Raw genomic sequence first — 21570 nt, forward strand, 5'->3', positions numbered from 1 at the left:
TCAAGGTCTCATATGGGTTTGATAATGAGTGAGATATATCAGAGATTTTGATCGGTACATACTATAAACAATTGGACGTCTGTCGTAGGAATTCTCAAAATATCATTATATTAGTTTGTCTTTATTTTAAACAGCCAAATTAACACTTAACAAATCAAAATTCAAAGGTCACTAAGTCTAGTTACAGATTGTTTCTTTGTCAAACAATTAATGATGTTTCAGATTAAGCGTAATTCAAAAAGGTGACTACATTATTACTTTGTTGAACAGGTGTCATCAACTAAGCTTGTTTGGTCAGTTGTTTACAGACTTTATAACCACAAAATACAACACAAAATAGGTGTATAAGCTTATCTCTTGACTTTATCAAAATCACTTTAATTGAACAGTTGCCTCAGGATATGGGTTCGAGTCTTGGATTCGGCTAATGTGGTTATGTGAGAAAGCTTGCCAGTAGCTTCTCGTGGGTCGGTGGTTCTTTCCGAGGTTTTCTGGATTCTTCCTCCACCATTAATACTGGCCGCCATGTATAGCCTATCGTGTGCTGAAAAATGGCGTTAAATCCTACAACAACAACAACAGCCTCAGGATATGTGCTAATAGACGTCAGATCGGTTCCACACCATGTGGTTTGTGTCAAATTGTGTCAGCTCATGATATCTTTAAAATAAAACGTGCAAAGCATTGGTCCTAATTGAAAAAGGATACTAGGAATGAGAACTTCTATTACCGTCCTCCAAGACTCCTTTGGGGACCTGATCAAATAAGACTTCACCACCTGACTTTACTTGAAATGTCTCTTAATTTTATATTTTTGAGGCACTAAGTCAGCTTGTTGTCAATTTTTAATTTAATTTTAAGAACAGCAAGGTGGGAAACAGTACTGCCATTGGGTGAAATTCTATAATGTAGTTTTCAGATTTTTTTAACAATAAGTAATTTGGGAGGTTACTCATGTAAAACACTAAAGCAGTCGCAAATTTAGAACTGATTTTTTTTCCGCATACATTTAAAAATTAGGTATATCAATGTATTCTCTTTTGTTACAATTTATTATATTTTTCTTTTAATCTTTTATATGTTCAATTTCATATGTATGTGGCTTCCACATACTTTTCTAGGGAATATATATATATATATATATATATATATATATATATATATATATATATATATATATATATATATATATATATATATATATATATATATATATATATATATATATATTGATTGTTTGGTTTTCTAATCTGTTGCATCAATTACAGTTGTTCCTGTTGGAGGAAATGAGGGAAAGGAAGTTTGATGGCTATGCCAGAGTGATACAGAAAGAATGGAGGAAATACCACGCACAACAACAGTATTACAAACTGAAAGAGGAAGGTTAGTAATAATTAATCCATTTATTTCTGCTATAAAAAAGCATCAGTGGATTCCTTACACATTTAGTTTGCCCATAACATTTCATGATATTGTTATGCACCCAAGTATTCTTCAAAAAGGACAGTTACAATATAACAACAAAGGTGCACTTGATTTAAACATGCTGATTCAATTTGACTTCAGGGGTGCAGTTGATTGGAACAAATTTTACATCACTTTCATGGATCAAAATTTTTATGGTGCTTTCCAATAATTTAATTTTCATGAATCAAGTGCTTTCAACATCACTGTGACATGCAGTTTTTGTAAATTAATTTTGCATTAAATGTACTACATGATAATATTTACTGTGAAAATGAAATGACTTCTAAATATACCCTAATGATACCCCATTTTGGAATTTGACAGCCTCTGATATTCTGCTGAACAAGAAAGAAAGAAGAGAACACAGTCTCAACAGAAACTTTGTTGGAGACTACATTGGGATGGAAGACAGTCCTGCCCTTAGAGCACTTGTTGGAAAACGAGAACGCATTGAGTTCGCAGACACTGTTAACAAGTATGATAGAAGATTTAAGGTAAGGACAGAAAATTCATTGTCGGGCAAAACAGTGGACATAATGTTGAGAGTTACGGTTAAAACTCAACTAAAATTGTGTTTCTTTAGATTTTGATACATGTCAGTTGTTAAATTAGTTAACATGATAAATTTAGATTTTTTTTATATCTGTTTTCAAGGACATCCCAATTAAGTTGGGCAGTCATGATATGTACCATATATACTCACTAATAAGTCGAGTCCGACTGCAAAACCAGCATAGATCCTGATCTGCCATTGCATGAAGTGCTGGCAGATAGGATTTGTGTTGTTGTTATACTGATTATTCCTAACAAACTGCACAGATAAGAAATGCCTGCATGTTATTCACATGCAAATCTGGATCTGTTCAGTTTGTAGTTGGACTCGATTTATAAGCAAGTACATATCGTATATATTCATCTTTAAGTGCAGTATTAGTTTGTAATTTGTCACAGTGAATACCCTCAATGGTATGTTTGTTTTAACATCAGCCCTGAAATTATTCTGCATTTGTTTCTTTTCACTTGTCTGAATTTCTAATAAATTTTATTACTGAAATAATTAAAAGCTTTATATGTATTCTAAAATCTCATTGTTCATAGCATAAAGTTTAAATATTTGTTTTTAAACTGAAATTTGAGTACAGGAGAATGACAATTATAAGATTTGTATTTATTATCTATATCACAAACAGCATGACAATATCTTTAGTGTGAAATTCTATAAATACTGTTAAATAAACTTTAATTCCTATATTTTGTGATATTAGATCTTCAGATTAGACTTCAATACTTACATCTTAAGTTGTATATGTTTACCTTTTGCAGTGTACAAAGAGGGATCTTCTTCTCACTGCCAAGCAGATTTACCTTATAGGAAGAGAAAAGGTTAGAACCACCAAGGAGATATAAATATGAAGCTCTTATTAAATAGAAAATCTCAGTATTAATCTTAGTATATAGGAAATCTCAGTATTAATTTTATAAATAGGAAATCTCAGTATTAATCTTGCAATATGTATAGGAAATCTTGGGATTAATCTTGCTATACAGAAAATCTCAGTTTTAAACTTGCTATATAGGAAATCTCAGTATTAATGCTAGCATATAGGAAATCTCAGTATTAATCTTAGTATATAGAAAATCTCAGTGGTAATCTTATTATATAGGAAATCTTAGTATTAATCTTAGTATATTAGAAATCTCAGTATTAATGATAATATATGGGAAATCTCAGTATTAATCTTAGTATATAGGAAATCTCAGTATTAATGTTACTATATATGAAATCTCAGTATTAATTTTATAAATAGGAAATCTCAGTATTAATCTTGCAATAAAGGAAATCTTGGTATTAATCTTGCTATACAGAAAATCTCAGTTTTAAACTTGCTATATAGGAAATCTCAGTATTAATGCTAGCATATAGGAAATCTCAGTATTAATGTTAGTATATAGGAAATCTCAGTATTAATCTTGCTAAAGAAAATGTCAGTTTTAATCTTGCTATATAGGAAATCTCGGTATTAATGTTTGTATATAGGAAATCTTAGTATTAATCTTGCTATATAGGAAATCTTAGTGCTAATCTTGCTACAAGAAATCTCAGTATTAATCCTGCTATATAGAAAATCTCAGTATTATTAGTTTGGTTGGAAATGATCATTATACGTGGTATTAGTTGATTGAAATGTACTGTAATATTATCAATACATTTGTATTGCTCTTAGGGTGAATTATTCATTTTTGAAAACAATAAATTAGAAGATAACAATTCATTTTTTTAAGAACTTGAGGATATTATTGTTTTTGAGTTTAAATAATGTATCAGTCAAATCAGAAATACGGATGTTTGTGACAATGAAAATGATTAAAATCCTGTGATCCTCAAATGCAAGACTTTTTTTTCCCATTCAATCGTACTTTGAAAAATTTTGTGCAAGAAAAATTAAAATATTATTTTCTGTGGCATGAAGTCACAGGGAAAGTCATGATGTTACACTGGCATCAGTGTCAAATTGACACTGGCATCAATGTCAGAAATCACACTGGCATCAATGTCAAAAACCGCTCTGGCATCAGTGTCAAAGTCACACTGGCATCAATGTCAAAGTCACACTGGCATCGATGTCAAAGTCACACTGGCATCAGTATCAAAGTCACACTGATATTAGTATCAAAAGTCACACTGGCATCAGTGTCAAAGTCACATTTGCATCAGTGTCAAAGTCACATTAGCATCAGTGTCAAAGTCATATTGGCATATGTGTCAAAATCACATTTGCATCAATGTCAAAGTCATATTGGCATCAGTGTCAAAGTCACATTTGCATCAATGTCAAAGTCATATTGGCATCAGTGTCAAAGTCACATTGACATCAGTGTCAAAGTCACATTTGCATCAGTGTCAAAGTCATACTGGTATTAATGTCAAAAGTCACAATGACATCAATGTTTCCAAAAGTAAATTTAGGATTTGACAGCTCTAAATGTTGTGTTCACATGACTCAATCATTCTACAGTGTTCCCTCACTATAAAGTCCTTCATTATTAAATTGTTCCTGTTATTAGGTGGGTGTGGCCAGGGATACCATTTCATTAAGTGATAGTAAATTTATATGTATTACTTACTTCAGTATAAGGCAGTCTCACTATAAGGCAGTATACTCTGGCTCCCATAGACATCATTATAATGATGGTATACTTTTTAATATACATTATTATAAAGTGGTCTCACTATAAGGCCCTTATTAATACATAGTTCCAATTATTAGGTGGGTGTGGCCATGGATGTCATTTCAATAAGTGGTAGTGAAACTACAGTAATGATTATTTATAATGCTTCAGAGGGGACTGGGAATTTAGAACAGTGTAACGAAGAAGCATATCCAAATTTGTTTATATTTCAAAATGTTTATGTACTTGTCCATGTTGTTGATGTTGGACATACATGTAGTCACAAATTTATACTTCAGAGAAACAACATACATTTATATAAATATATGTTATCATAAAGAAACTGAAGATAAATCAGTAAGTTTTACTATCTGATGAAAGTATGAACATGTACATGCATCAGCCGGTGATTCACGAAAATCACTTTTATGAGAAAACCTCTTTGTTCAGTAACTTAATGAGTAGTAAGTTAGTCTTTTGATTGATTGTTTGAATGGAAAGAAATTGTCAGTAGTCATAGTTTTCTGTTTGGATGGAAAGAAATTGTCAGTAGTCATAGTTTTCTGTTTGGATGGAAAGAAATTGTCAGTAGTCATCTGTTTTCTGTTTGGATGGAAAGAAATTGTCAATAGTCATCTGTTTTCAGTTAATCTGAAAATACAAAAGTGTTTATGCAAAAATAATTTGTTTGATTGGTCTTTCCTTTCTATATCACTTCCACTAAAGAACAACCAATTTTTAATCAAAGACAAAAGCCATCATTGACTACATTTGATCCTTTTATTAGACACCCCAATAAACACCTTGCATTTGGCCTAAACTCTCCGGTAATAAGGTAATCAATTAACAGCTTCTTGTGTATACCTGTTAGCCTTAATCCCGTTATTCAGCCATGTATCACTGCACTGGTTTTAGTGACTGCTGCAGCAGTTCCAGTACCCAAGTAGACTTGTTCTGGCTTGTTTTTGTAATGCATGGATAGAAAGCATTAAAATACTTGTTTTTCTTTATTCTTATAATAATAAAAATCTGTTAATTTTCAAATGCAGTAGATTTGAACTATAACATGGTATGTGCTGTATTTGGCCTTAAAAACTGTTGTTTTTTTTGTCATACTGCCAGTAGAATCATGTATGTTAAAGGCAAATGAGCACTAATTATAGATAACTCAGGCTGTCTGTTCCCTATTCATTGTACACAAAGTTTACTTATTTTATTAGCATTACGGTTAATAGATAATGTTCATAAGGATAATTTGCATACATGGGGATACATACAAATAATTTACTCGTCTTTCAACTTGAAAATAAAATGTCGCATTTCATGAGTGTGATTTGAATTTTTCTCAGGCAGATAAGATTTGGGGAGGGGGAGACATGCCCACAAGCACTTCACTTGGAATACAGGAGGGCCTGATCTGAAATTAGAGGCACCCCAGTCATTGGGCTGTTGGATTATTTTTAGCACTGACTGCCATTGTTTGTCTGACTTTCGCATGTCAGGTGATACAAATGTTATAATTGAGCTAATTTTCTAAGGCAGACCACACAAGTTAATGCTATAGCTAATTGAACATTGTAACAAAGGAACTTTATAAGGAAGCTTTTGGAATACATATCATTTAGGAGCTTGGCCATGGAATTTAAACTTGGACATTATAAAACAGGAAATATTCATCCAAGAACATATTAAACAGTCTTTACTGTATATGTATCATGCACTTCATTATAAGACAGTCTCACTTTGGTATGTTATACTCTATGGCTCCCATTGACAGTTTTATAACAAAGGAGTACTGTACGATGTCATAAGGTAGTCTGACTCTAATGTGTGGTATACTGTATGGCTCATTAAAAGTTTTATAATGAGGGAATACTGTATAATGTATATCTTTTTAAGGTGGTATCACTATAAGATGGTATACTCAATGGCTCTCATTGATGGTTTTATAATGAAGGAGTACTGTATAATGTCATAAGGTAGTCTCTAATGTGCTGTACATTATTGGCTTCCACTGACATTTTTATAATGAGTGAGTAAAGGTGGTATTACTGTAAGGCAGTATATTATTTGGCTCCACTGATGGTTTTGTAATGAGGGAGTACTGTATAATGTCATACAGTAGTCTCACTCTAATGTGGTATACTATATGGCCCATCAAGAGTTTTATAATGAGGGAGTCTATTATGTAATGTACATCATTATAAGGTGATATTAATGTAAGGCAGTATACTCTATATCACATTGTTAGTTTTATAATGAGGGAGTACTGTATGATTTATGTCATTATAAGGCAATCTTACTATAATGTACATTCTGGTTCTTGTGGATAGTGTTTTAGTGAGGGAGTACTGTATGATGTATGTCATCATAAGGCAGTCTTACTATAATGTATATTCTGGTTCTTGTGGATAGTGTTTTAGTGAGGGAGTACTGTATTATGCATGTCATTATAAGACACTCTTATTATATTGTATACTCTGGTTCTTGTGGATAGTGTTTTAGTGAGGGAGTACTGTATTATGCATGTCATTATAAGACAGTCTTACTATATTGTATACTCTGGTTCTTGTGGATAGTGTTTTAGTGAGGGAGTACTGTATGATGTATGTCATCATAAGGCAGTCTTACTATATTGTATACTCTGGTTCTTGTGGATAGTGTTTTAGTGAGGGAGAACAGTATGATGTATGTCATTATAAGACAGTCTTACTATAATGTATATTCTGGTTCTTGTGGATAGCGTTTTAGTGAGGGAGAACTTATGATGTTTGTCATTATAAGACAGTCTTACTATAATGTATATTCTGGTTCTTGTGGATAATGTTTTAGTGAGGGAGAACTGTAATTATGTGTTTGTCTGTCAGTGAAAGATATAGTAAATGTCTGAGTTTGTCATTGTTGGTCAGTTTATTGGTATATATTTATCTTCGACAGTTGTAAAGGTTTATTAGTAATGATTAAAAAATTACATTCCCTCAAGCTAATATTTGCTTAAAATGATTCATTTGATCTATGGGAACTAAAGTTATCAAAACTCAGCTTTTATTATCAGATTTATAGATTGGTTTATATATTCATCTTTTTTTTCAGGTGAAAAAGGGACCTCAAAAGGGGCAACTTATTGAAGTTGTTAAGAGGCAGATACCTTTAGAACAGATATCGTTGGTAGCATTGAGGTAATTTGTACCATATGTACATAATATCCTATCACCAGTGAGCAAACGTTTTTTTGAAAAATATTCTTCGGTTTCCAGAGTTTGAAATCTAAGGCAATTATCATATTTTGAAGGAAAAAAATCCTAGAGAATTATGTACCAGAAGAGACTTTGTTGGGGCATAAACCTTTTTATCACACATGGCCAAGAGGCCAAGTGTGCTTATGATTTGGTCCTTGCATACTACTAACATTATTACCTTTCTGGAGGCCATACTTCTGAAATGTCTTCTATCAAACTTGGAATTCATGCTTGTATCTTTAAGATCTCAAAGGAATTCAGTAATGAGTGAGATACATGCATACTACTAAGGTTATCTTGCATCTGAATGGCTGACCTATTTACCAATCTCTGATCCAATTTGATCAAACTTGGAATATTGGCTTATATCATCAAGATCTCATAAGTTTGATAGTATAGAAGATCAACACATATTAATGAGGTGATCTTGCATCTGATTGGCTGAGCTCGTTACCACTCTGGAAGCTATATTTCTGATTAAGATTTTGATTAAACTTGGAATGTATTCCAGTATCATCAAGATTTCAGACATGTTGGTTAGTTGACTTTGTTGCCACACTGAAAGCCATATTTCTGTTCCAGTTTTAATCAGCTTGATTCTATCATCAAGATCTTGGACAGTCTATGCATATTAATGAGGTGATCTTGCATCTGATTGGCTGAGCTTGTTACCATTCTGGAAGCTTCTTCTATAATCTGATATTTATCAGACTTTGAATATATGCTTATATCATCAAAACCTTTGACCTTTTATCATGAGTATGATCCATGCATAATAGTGAGATAATCTTTCAACTGCTGGGTTGAGCTTTGTACCACTCTGGAAGCCATAATTCAAATCTGATTTTGATCATAATTGGAAATATGGCCTGGTATGCTCAGGTCTTGAAAAATCATATAATTTTGTGTCAGGTCTTGAAAAACCCTTTAATTTGATGTCAGGTCTTTAAAAACCCTTTAACTTGATGTCTTGAAAATCCCTTGAAAATGAGAAAAAGTGGAAAAGTCCTTGAAAAGCTCTTAAATCTGCATTTACACCCTGTCACTGATATTTGACTTACTACTGTTAAGTGTCTATTTATAATATATAATTATTTTGGTAGAAAACTGAGCTTTAATAATCATTTTAATCCTTCATTTAATCACACGTAACATTGAGGGGATAATTTCAGTCAATTAGTGTACTCTTCACCTGACCACAGAGCATATGGAGTTTCAGCTTTTAAGCAAATGTGGAAGAAATTTGCCTAAATTGGCCAGTCTCTGAGTGTCAAATTCTGTTGTCTGCAAGCTCTGAATGGTGTCCGCTTCAGTAGACTTGAATGATAATGATGAACATATTGCTTCCTCTGTCTACTGCAGGAGCCAGCCAACATCAAAGAGATGACTGTCAGTCAGACAAGATCTGAGATCCAGGAAACTCTTTTGAGAAAGCTGGCAGCATTGTAATCATATTGATACAACATGCTCTCGATTGAACAAAAGCACAGCAGTGAGGTGATATTTGATTGGCTGAGCATATTGCCACTTATGAAACCAGATTTGATTTTGATCAGACTTGGAATATTTGCTTATATTATCAGGATTTCAGATGACTTAGATAATGGATGACATAGGCAATTGTCTCACAAAACAAATGTTGCTAATTTTTGAAAAAAAAGGAATCTTGATTGGTGGTATATCAACAGATAGTCTAGTTTCTGGCTACTTTGACTCCCAACTTGCTAGTATACTATTTAATTACACTCCAGGAACCAGACTAATCAGTAAAACAAAAAGCAGTGATGTATTACACATTTTTTCGTGTACATGTGTTGGTTGTTGAAACCAGTTGGAATGATCTTTCATTTGTTGGAAATTTTGAAAATAAGTGTTATTTATACAGAATAATGAACAACTTCATTAGAAAAAGCACATTATCAACAATTATTATCTACGTGATTGTAAAGGAGGATTCAGTCATTAAACAGCCCAGTTCCCTACCCACCCACCCAGGTTTTCTCGATGTATAAACAGATTTTTTTAATTTTGGGAGGTCCTTGCTTATAGTGCAGCCTATGTGTGTTGACACTGTTGTGTACAAGTTATTGAGGGAGAGGTGTAAATGGTTTGATATCATCAAGATCTTACATACATGCATACCCATCACAGGATTATCTACAAATTAAAATACCACCATTAATATCATTGTAAGCAAAATGGCAACAACTGAAACTCATAAAATAAATGAAATTATAGTAATTTGCTCATAATTAATAAACAGTGACAACTCTTAATTAATAAACAATGACAGCTGTCATTAATGTCTTTTTTCAATGCATGGACATGCTTATTTTATATATATTTCTGTTTCAGCACCATGCAAGATGACTTCTTCATCCTTCACATTCAGAATGAGTACAGCAGTGTGCTAGAGTCTATCTTCAAGACTGAGTTCCTCTCCACACTCTGCAAGCGCTACAAGGACAAGACAGGCAAAGATCTAAAGCTTCAGTTCTCAGACAGGTTGTAATCAGACTTTTCTGTCATTAATTTGAATGTAAGCTTTTAGTTTTTTGACTCGCCTACATTAGTAGATAGTCATACAATGGTCCCTCACTATAACACAATTCAGTATAACACGGTTCTGTTTATATGGTTGGTATGGTCATAGATCCCATTGCATTATGTTGTAGTAATACTATAACATGATGCACATCACTATAAGTTGAACTCACCTTTAACATGGTACACTATTATATAGAGGGGCCCCGAGTGGCTGAATGGTCTAAAGTGCTCACTGTTCCGGAACACTGCCATCTCACCTCTGTCTGCATGGGTTCAAGTCCAAGGCTTGGCTAGCGTGGGTACATGGGAAAGCCTGCCAATAGCTTCTCGTGGGTCGGTGGTTCTTAACTGGGTTTTCCAGGGTTCTTCCTCCACCAGTTATACTGGCCGCCATGTATAGCCTATCTTGTGCTGAAAAATGGCATTAAACCCTAGAACAACAACAAGAACACTAATATAGTTTCCATAAACAGTGACATAGAGGGGGATAATTTTACATACTAGCTATCACTCTTATGGTAATTACTGTGAACTTTGTTGCCACAACTGATATTCGGTGTTCAGGTTTTTATAATTTATATATGGTCAATGTACATGATAGTACAGTGTTCAGATGAGATATCATAATGTTCTAGGGAAAATGTAGTTTATATGTATCTTTGATTTGCTTTTAGAACTATTGTTAAAAAAAGTTTATTTAATACATCCAAGACAATGTATGATAAAATACAATATTCCATTATAGGTTTTGCCAACAAATAATCATCTATGGATGATACTTACATTGGGGCCTGGATTGTACAATGATAACACTCTTGCTTTGCATAGCTGTGGTCCATGGTACAGTTCTATTCTAATGCAAGACTTAGTGGCAGCCAATCTAAAGTTGATGGTCTTTCCAAGAATTCCACCTTTACTATCAAGACTTGGATTAAATTGAATAGACCAGCACATGTTCTTGTTTCAGGAAAAAATTAAATTATTCTTTAAACCACTTTCAGTCTTGACTTTGGTGTGAAGAAGGAGGGTTGGGGAGGTGGTGGATCCAGAATGATTAAATTTGTGCGTGGACAGGGAAAACTTGCTGTCCTCAAGGTGTCAGGGAAAACATTGACTGTTTCCATTGGGCCAGGGTTACCTAAAAATTCTAGTGAGTTGGAAAAAGATATATTACTGTATACAATTAGTCTTACTTTCAAAGCATTAGTAAATTTTCAAGTATCTAGTAAAAATTCATTGTGAATATTTGTGACTTGTTCATATTAACATTCATGCTATATAACCATGTTGCAGATTATGTGAATAATATAGATATCATGTAACCACATTGCTAATTATGTGAATAATATTCATACCATGTAATCACATTGCTAATTATGTGAATAATATAGATATCATGTAACCACATTGCTAATTATGTGAATAATATTCATACCATGTAATCACATTGCTAATTATGTGAATAATATAGATATCATGTAACCACATTGCTAATTATGTAAATAATATTCATACCATGTAACCACATTGCTAATTATGTGAATAATATAGATATAATGTAAACACATTGCTAATTATGTGAATAATATTCATACCATTTAACTATGTTGCTAATTATATATTCATACCATTTAACCACATTGTAAATTATGTGAATAATATTCATACCATGTAACCACATTGCTAATTAAATATTCATACCATGTAACCACATTGCTAGTTATATATTCATATCATTTAACCACATTGCTAATGATGGGAATAATATTCATACTGTGTAACCACATTGCTAATTGTATATTCATACCACTTAACTACATTGTTAATGATGTGAATAATATTCATACCATCTAACCACATTGATAATTATGTGAATAATATTCATGCTATTTAACATTGTTAATTATGTGAATGATATACATACCATGTAACAACATTGCTAATTATATATTCATACCATTTAACCACCTTGTTAATTATCTGAATAATGTTCATTTGATTTAACCACATTATTATGTGAATGATATTCATACCATGTAACTTAATTATGTGAAAAATATTCATACCATTTAACCTCATTGCTAATTATGTGAATAATATTCATACCATTTAACCAAATTGCTAATTATGTGAATAATATTCATACCATTTAACCAAATTGCTAATTATGTGAGTAATATTCATACCATTTAACCACATTGCTAATTATGTGAATAATATTCATACCATTTAACCACATTGCTAATTATGTAAATAATATTCATACCATGTAACCACATTGCTAATTATATATTTGTGCCATTTGACCACATTGCTAATTATATATTCATGCCATTTAACCACATTGCTAATTATGTGAATAATGTTCATACCATGTAACCATATTGTTAAATATGTGACTAATATTGATATAATGTAACCACATTGCTAGTTATGTGAATAATATTCATACCATTTAACCATGTAGCTAATTATATATTCATACCATTGAACCGCATTGTTAATAATGTGAATAATATTCATACTATTTAACCACATAAGTAAAGTATGTGAATAATGTTCATATGATGTAACCACATTGATAATTATATATTCATACCATGTAACCACATTGCTAATTATATATTCATACCATGTAACCACATTGTTATAAATGTGAATAATGTTCATGCCATTTAACCACATTGCTTATTATGTGAATAAAATTGATAGCATGTAACCATATTACTAATTGTATATTCATACCATTAAACCACATTTTTAATGATGTGAAGAATATTCATACCATTTAATCACATTGTTAATTGTGTGAATACTGTTCATGCCATTTAACCACATTGCTCATTGTATATTCATACCATTTAACCACATTGCTAAGGATGTAAATAATATTCATACCATTAACCACATTGCTAATTATGTTAATAATATTCATGCCACATAACCACATTGCTAAGTATATGATTACAGTTTTTATAAATATTTATTTCCCACTAACTTTGTTCTCAAAATCTGAATGCTTATAATAATTTATAGAATTTATTCTATTTAGATTAAGTAATCTTTACAGTAGTTCATTTACATGCCCTAATCTTGCATGTGCTGTAATTTCTTGAAGATTTATAGATTACATATGTTGTTCTTTACCCATTCAGTATACATACAAAGTTTACTGTTTTTTATAGGGCCTACACGTAAGAAGATGGGAGTGAAAAATGGTGGTCCCAAAAGCTCAGGGGCACCACCCTCCAAATCAGCCCCAACAAGAACCCCACCATCATTTGCTCCTCCTGCTGTCCCAACAACTGCACAGTCAAGTAAGTACATGTACATTTAAGTGCTGTATGAAGTTTCAGAAAGAAGTTTATTGTGCTGATATATAAGATAGCCAGGTAATCCAGCCAATCTTTGCATCATATCAGCATTTAAATATCTTGAAATTAAATGCATGATATTAATTCAAGTTTGAGATTTCTGTGTTGCAAATTCATAACTTGCATATCTGGCCTGTGCATACGTTAACACAAAGATTTAATGACTTTAACTTAGATATATTCTCATATTATTTAAACCAGAAATTTTTCATTTAGATATAATTTGAAGAGAGGACTGTAGTAGGCTTGCTAAAGAAAAAAAAAATCACTGAACTAGTTTTGTTACTGTGTTAATATGACCCACTTTACTGGGTTATACACAGGGTTCAGTTGAATTTTGCCTTAGACTTCTCACTATTTTATATATTTCTTACATGCACAATTTTAATACTTTAAAGAAACTTTGAATGAATGACACCAACTATTGAAAAATATATAATAAATCTCAGCAGTCATCATGCTTAAATTAAACCTACTGCAATCCTTTACCAGAAACCTATAGCAAATTTGTTTTACCAAAAACCTACAGTAATTACTTACCAAAAACCTACAACAAACTACTTACCAAAAACCTACAGCAATTCTTAACCAAAAATGCCTGATAAAGTAATTTAAAATAGTATAGAACGATGAATCTGACAGGTAAAATTATCTTGTTTCATTTGTTCATATTTCATGTTCATCTTAAAAATTCTCAGTAGTCAGAAATATATTAAGAGAAATGCTTATTACATGTACTACATTTGTATCTTGTTACATGTACTATATTTGTATCTTGTTACAGGTATTACATTTGTATCTTGTTACAGGTATTACATTTGTATCTTATTACATGTATTACATTTGTATCTTGTTACAGGTATTACATTTGTATCTTGTTACAGTATTACATTTGTATCTTGTTACAGGCATTACATTTGTATCTTATTAATATACTACCTTAACATCTTATTACATGTCTTACATTTTTATCTTATTACATGTACTACATTTGTCTCTTATTACATGTACTACATTTATATCTTATTACATGTACTAGATTTGTATCTTATTACAGATATTACATTGGTATCTTGTCAGTATACTATCTTTATATCTTATTACATGCTCTACAGTTGTATCTCCTACAAAGAAAAAGTCATTATGAAAAGATTGTATTACTTTTAAAACTTAAATGATCTAAAGGATATACACTGAAAACATTGAAAACTGAAACATCTCTGGTAAATAAATACTGACTATTGCATCATTGACAAGTAACTTCAGTTGTAAAATGATGAAATTTAAATTCAGATCCTAAGCGAATGTCTAGGCAGAGGAGTGTGGACAAGGCCCCCTCCTTGCCACGAGAGGGTGCTCAGCAGATTGCCAAAAAGATCAACCAGGCCGTCATCAAAGGCAGTAATGACTTTATGAAAATCCCTGATGCTGGTCAGGCAGGGTAAGTCAGCGTATTATAATTAGTATTATTATTATTTATAATATTATTCTTATTATCTTTTATGAATGACCATATTTGCATGGAGTTTCATACGATATTTGGTTGGTCATAACTAAAAATGATACCAATCTGGCTACCAAAGTGGCCATCTGGAAAAACTAGTATCACTACTTCACCTATATGGCTGGTCAAATCAACATTGTGCTTTTACCAGAAGACTAATGAGAACTAGCTGCTCCTAAATGGAAATGGTTTACATCAAATATCCAATATGATCACCATGGCATCCATCTTACAAATTTTCGTATTGTTTCTCATTCAAAAAGGAAAACATAGGAACATGTAATTTTCACGAAAAGACTTCTTATAATTTCATGTTGGACTAAAATTAAAATGGTGCTGATCTATTATCCAGTATGGTTACCATGTTGCCATTTTGAAAATCTTGTAATTGATACACCTCTTCAGTGGAAATATTTTGATATGGCATTTTCATCTGAAGAGTTCTCAGGATGTCTGCCTTGTCCTAAATGAAAATGGTGCCAATCTGACATCCAATATGCCCACCACAACAGCTAATTTGAAAATTGTGTGATTGCTGAATAATGTCATTGATGGTTTCAACACTCAGCAATTAAAAGGAAGAAATGATCTTATCTTAAATTCCTGGAAATTCTTTTCACTCAGTAGAATGTCAGTCCCATTGAGGGACTTCTATTTATTGAATTCCTGGAAATTCTTTTCACTCAGTAGAATATCAGTCCCACTGAAGGACTTCTGTTTATTGAATTCATGGAAATTCTTTTCACTCAGTAGAGTGTCAGTCCCATTGAGGGACTACTGTTTATTGATAATAATCTTTGGATTCACAATATCATCAACTGCTGAAGCAATTAGTAATGGAAGTTTTCTGGATTATCAGGATTTGTCACGATTTCATGGTTCATAATTGTAGTTTGTATACTATTCATGTGTCTTGTCTTGTGCACTATTATGCACCAATTTTCTTATTGTTTATTCATCTCCTTCTGTGGCAGCAAACTTAGTTTTTGAGTTTAATAATGTTAAATATCATATTAAATAATAATGTTAAATATTGAATAATAATGTTTGAATATGGACAGAAAATGTTATTATGCGGTAATTATTCATGTTCTGTGAAATTTGAGAATAATTAACGATTAAAGCTAGTTAAAGATCCTGATTTTGAGGTTTTTATTAAACTTAGAAGCAAGGACAAGACAACATTAGAAGCTTGATTTCTTTGGCGTGTGATTAGCTTCTTATATCAAAGCATGATATACCTGTGGCTGAATGATATAACAAGTAATTTTATGTACATTTTAAATGTGCTGTTATTTTGGCCACAAATGAAATTTGAGGGGATACACTGGTGTTGTCTTTTTTAAAATTTTGTTTATTTTATATTTCCTGAACTGTCAGAATACCTTCATGAAACCTGCTATGCTTTTGTTTCAATTCTTCACATTTTGTTCTATAAATTGACTATGTCCTTTTAAAGAGTTATCACTGTACTAGTCATCGACCAGAGGGCGTGTCAAATGATGTCAATTGTCTCTCAAATGATGTCCATTGTCTGTTCATCTGTTAGCACAAGTTTATTATCACCTTCTTAAATTACTTCTGGGATTGCCTTGAAACTTTTGTTACACATTCATCCCACGGTCTTGGTTTTGTTGGTCCAGAATGAAAATCGTGCTGCTTAGACATCCAGTATGGCTGCCAAAGTGGTCATCTTGACAATTTTGTAATCACTTCTCTGTTTGAGTGAAAAGTGATATAAGTACGGAATTTCATGAGAAGTTGTCTAGTGGTCCTATATGAAAACGGTACCAATCAGAGTCAATATAGCTACCATGGCAGCTCTTTTGAAAATATACATAAATGGAAAGTCAAATCAGGATGGTTGTTTTTTTCTTCAGAAGGCTTCTTATAGTGTCTGGTAGGTCCTAAATGAATATAAAGCTGATCTTATAGTGTCTGGTAGGTCCTAAATGAATATAAAGCTGGTCTTATAGTGTCTGGTAGGTCCTAAATGGATATAAAGCTGATCTAAAGTGCAGCATTGCCATCATGGTGGCCATCTTGAAAATCTTGTTGTCACTAGTCCTCTAATATGGACGACCACATTAGCATGGTATTCTCACTAAAACTCCCATGATACCTGTTTGGTCCTAAATGACAATGGTACCAGTCTTACATTCAGTATGGCTGTTATGATGGCCATATTTAAAATTGTGTTATCAATACTCCTTCTGAATGTTCCACTTTGTGCTTTCTCATTGTCTTGTTAATATCTCCAGAACTGGTTGAGATGTTTTCATGAAACTTGGTATGCAAAAGAAACATGGCAATGATTTGTGTCCCTCACAAAATTTATCTTTCAGATTAGTACTTGTAGAGTTATCTCCCCATGTTTTGAAATTGTGTAATAATAATAAACAAATGTAAAATATTAATGTACACCATAGCAGTACTATTTTTTAAAAACACTCTGAAATTATCCCAATATTTAGGCCTCATGAAAACAGTTCACAAAGCAAGTATAACATGTTTTGCTTTATTATCATACACATGCTAATCATGAGGTATCTTCTATCATTGACTCTTCATTCTGTTTTTTCTTGGCAAGGAAAGAGGTGGTGTAAGTGGCTTTTGACTGATGTATTGATGTTGTTGCTGGTTGTTGTGACATGAAGTGTGCTTTGTTACATTGATGTTCATATGTATATGTTTGCAGATTTACAAGTTTTCGAATTCTGGAATACTGTGCTGATTTTGAATTGTTATTTTACATGTATGAAAAACTTCTTTAAACCAGACACTGTTGGACCAAAAATGTTGGCTGTTTTAATGCAGGTGGTCAGTATACATAGGTTTGATTAGTATTAGAACAGCCTTATTGGAATTAAAATATTGCACCAGTTTGCAGATAGGCCAGATTAGAGGAGCTATTTAAGGAAGCTTTCAGTTTAATAATTTTACAAATGTTTTAATCAAGCAGAACCATGTTGCACTTATCAAATGGTTTTAAATCTTTATAAGGGATGTACAATGTACACATCATGGTTTTTGGAAAAGACATGTTTTCCACAGTGGAAATTAATCCATCTACAGTAGTGTCCATCATAAACTGGATATTATGGTTGTGGACGTCCAATATATAACGTGGAATGTACCTGTCAGTTCAGCTAGAGAAGACAGCACAGAATGCCATTTAAGATTCAAAAAGTCACGGTCTAAAATGCATTTACACATTTCCAAGCAAAGAATCCTTTGAAAATATTTAGGTGCTTCACAAAATATATAAAGTTTGAGGCCCCGGGTGGCCAAATGATATAAATTGCTCACCTTTACCAACCACCCTGTTGGTGTGGGTTCAAGTCTCGGGCTTGGCCAGTGTGGGCATGTGTTAAAGCTACCAGTAGCTTCCCGTGGGTCAGTGGTTCTTACCGTGGTTTTCCCAGGTTCTTCCTCCATCAGTTATACTGGCTGCCATGTATAGCCTATCTTGCTTGGAGAAGTGACATTTAACTCCAAAACACCACCAACAGCAGAAGTATATAAAGTTTAATGATAGTGATTTTAATAACCGTAAGGGAGAGATTCTGCTTTTAAACAAAAAGAAAAATAAATCCCTTGGAAGTATTAATGGGTTCATATGAGAAGAAAGAAAATGTTTAAATAATATGTGGCATTATTTCATGGACTGTAAATTCAGCTATTAGTTCCACTGAATATGAGAAATACTTTGATTTTTGTGTGGTGGGCAGGTGTTTTTCCCATAGTCACTTTTATATTGCTAGCTTAACAGATTCCCACATAATGAAATATACATTACACTATCCAAAATACAAACTTTATTCCAGCCACTGTATAGTACCAGTATGCACATATATCCCTGATGTTTTCATGCAGATTCTACTAAGCACATGATGCTGTATTCTTTTGGCAACGACTTGAAATAATATACTTATGATTACTAGTTTGGTCATAAATTTATTAAATGTAAGGGCATAATGGACATAGTTATTTTTGGTAAGAGTTAAACTTGTATGTGTTATTTTCAGTTGATGCGCATAAAATTTATTTTGTACAGTATATTATTTCAATCTACTTTGACATGTACTGCAAAACTGTTCTAGACTGTCAAGTAGATATATTTTATTATCAGTTTAGTTACTTAAGTAACTTGTTATATTTTGACACGACCTCTCCATTGGCCTGAGTGGTTAGAGCATCCACCTTGGATGCGCGAGATTGTGGTTTTGGATCCCAGCCGAGTCATTCCAAAGACATAAAAGAAATGTTCCTAGCAGCTGCCTCAATTGGCGCTGATCATTAAGAGGTTAGTTTTAGGACTGGTCAGCCTGGTGTCAGGATAATTTGACTGGGTAGGACACGATGCTGCATATCTGCGGCATGATGCCCCAGTGCTAGGCATCACTATAAACTTATACACTACAGACATCATAGTGATGGGACTGAAAAATTGTTAAAGCTGTGTTAAAGATCCAAATCACACACACACATTTTGACACAGTTACACTATTTAAGTTGTCATGGATACATACAAAACATTTTATACCTAGAGAACATGTACAACATGTGTATTTATACACTGTTTGGCAATTAAGGCAACAACATGAAATTACTGAATTTTTATCCATAATCACCCAGACAGTGTTAAATTGTTAGGAACCAGATGTAAGTTTCATGTGACTTGAACAATTTATGGACTCCAAAGTAGAATTAAAAGCAATAATAATCCAGTGTTAAATGCCTTAAGATACGCCTGTACACAGCACAGAAATAATGATTAGCTATTAGTCATAAAGTGCTGATAGAAGAAAAAAATTTATGTTGCAGTTAATTTCCTGTACATCATCATTTCATATCATATCATCATCATCATCATCATCATCATCATCTTGTGACACTGAATGGAAATGGCTACTTTTATGCAAAACACTTAGTTGTGAAATAACTGTGTGTGTTAGATACACTTGTACTTGCTGAACAATAATAGTCTTGAGCTGTCTATCAATAATGCCTTGTATATCACTGGAAATCACTAAGACGTGTTTGCTAAGGTTATAAAATCTATCTCTAATTGCATTGATTGGATTGATATGTGGCTCCATATCTGTAATGACTTTAAACATGCATCCCAGGTAGAACTTATCTTCACTGAATTGTAGGTAGTAGGTTTTGGCTTCAAACATTGTAAGTTCCAATTATTTTATTCTGAACCTTTTATATCAATTGTCAAGTCATCACAAATATTGTCAGTGTTTTCTTTTTGATATTTTGCAGCAAAGCTGGCTCTTTTAACTTTGGCTATTAAAAATGTTGAAGCATTTGGTTCATCTGTGTTAATTATAACCAAGTTGGACTATACAACCAAATAATAAGAAAATAAGAGAAGGACAATAATGGCAGGTTAATAACCCAATTAGTTACATAAATTCTTTTATAAATACAAAAATCATTGTTATGCAGCAATTTTTACTTATTTTTTGCTTCTGAATAAAGAATAGTATCACAGTTTAATTTCTAAATTTTGTCAGTATATGAATTCAGAAATAATGATAATTGAAACACATTTCAAATTGCATATTCTCTAATGATCAATGTCATTTACTGAGTTAATGAATAAAGCTACTGGCAATGTTGATAGAAAGTTATTATTATTAATCCCTCACTCTCATTTTTGCTTATAATAAACTCAAAGATCTGGAATATGCATTAAAAAAAGAAAGCTTGTATTGTTGTAGAGCTTTCATGAAACATGTCATCACTAGGTGGTGCTGAAACAGACTTCTAATCTTTGTGCTGCACTTAAAGATTAATGAGAAAAATATAATTTTATACAGCTTGTTTGATATACTGCTAGAAACCATTTTTTCTCAAAAGTAAAACAACTTATAACCTCATTCTGCTTCTTATTATATATTACAAGTTAATTATTAACAAGCAATGCAGCTGACTTCAAAGTAAGACGGTCACATCAGTAGAAAGTTTTGATTAATAATCTCTCTCACTCACATTTTGGCATTTAATAAAACTTCTCAATCTGTATTAGAAGTCCAAAAATCATTTTTCACAAACTGATTTCTCATTATTTTAAGTGAGAACAGGAAACGTTTTCATTCAGAAATTAATGTTTCTTTTGATATCATTGCTGAAAAATACATGGAAGCAAGACACCTGACTGACGTGACTGTTGTTAACGAGCATAGTGTCTGACTTCGGAGTAAGAATGTCACACTTCAGTGCTTGATGGTAGATTATGCAAATAAAATTCCAA

At 32.4% G+C, this 21570-nt stretch overlaps 1 protein-coding gene across 3 annotated transcripts in view; it reads left to right on the plus strand.

The window, feature by feature from the left end:
- Nucleotides 1-21570, plus strand: part of LOC149801784 (unconventional myosin-Ie-like) — a 149003-nt gene that overhangs the window by 107481 nt on the left and 19952 nt on the right. For all 3 annotated transcript variants that reach the window (XM_089956128.1, XM_089956130.1, XM_089956129.1), the window contains exons 20-27: nt 1269-1383; nt 1792-1961; nt 2791-2850; nt 7732-7817; nt 10233-10382; nt 11426-11574; nt 13610-13741; nt 15092-15239. In XM_089956128.1, the coding sequence (XP_089812254.1) occupies nt 1269-1383; nt 1792-1961; nt 2791-2850; nt 7732-7817; nt 10233-10382; nt 11426-11574; nt 13610-13741; nt 15092-15239 (1010 nt within the window). The remainder of the gene's footprint in view (nt 1-1268; nt 1384-1791; nt 1962-2790; nt 2851-7731; nt 7818-10232; nt 10383-11425; nt 11575-13609; nt 13742-15091; nt 15240-21570) is intronic.

This window comes from Sinohyriopsis cumingii, chromosome 4 (assembly GCF_028554795.1).
Source record: "Sinohyriopsis cumingii isolate HCF-2022 chromosome 4, ASM2855479v2, whole genome shotgun sequence".
NCBI classification, from domain to species: domain Eukaryota; kingdom Metazoa; phylum Mollusca; class Bivalvia; order Unionida; family Unionidae; genus Sinohyriopsis; species Sinohyriopsis cumingii.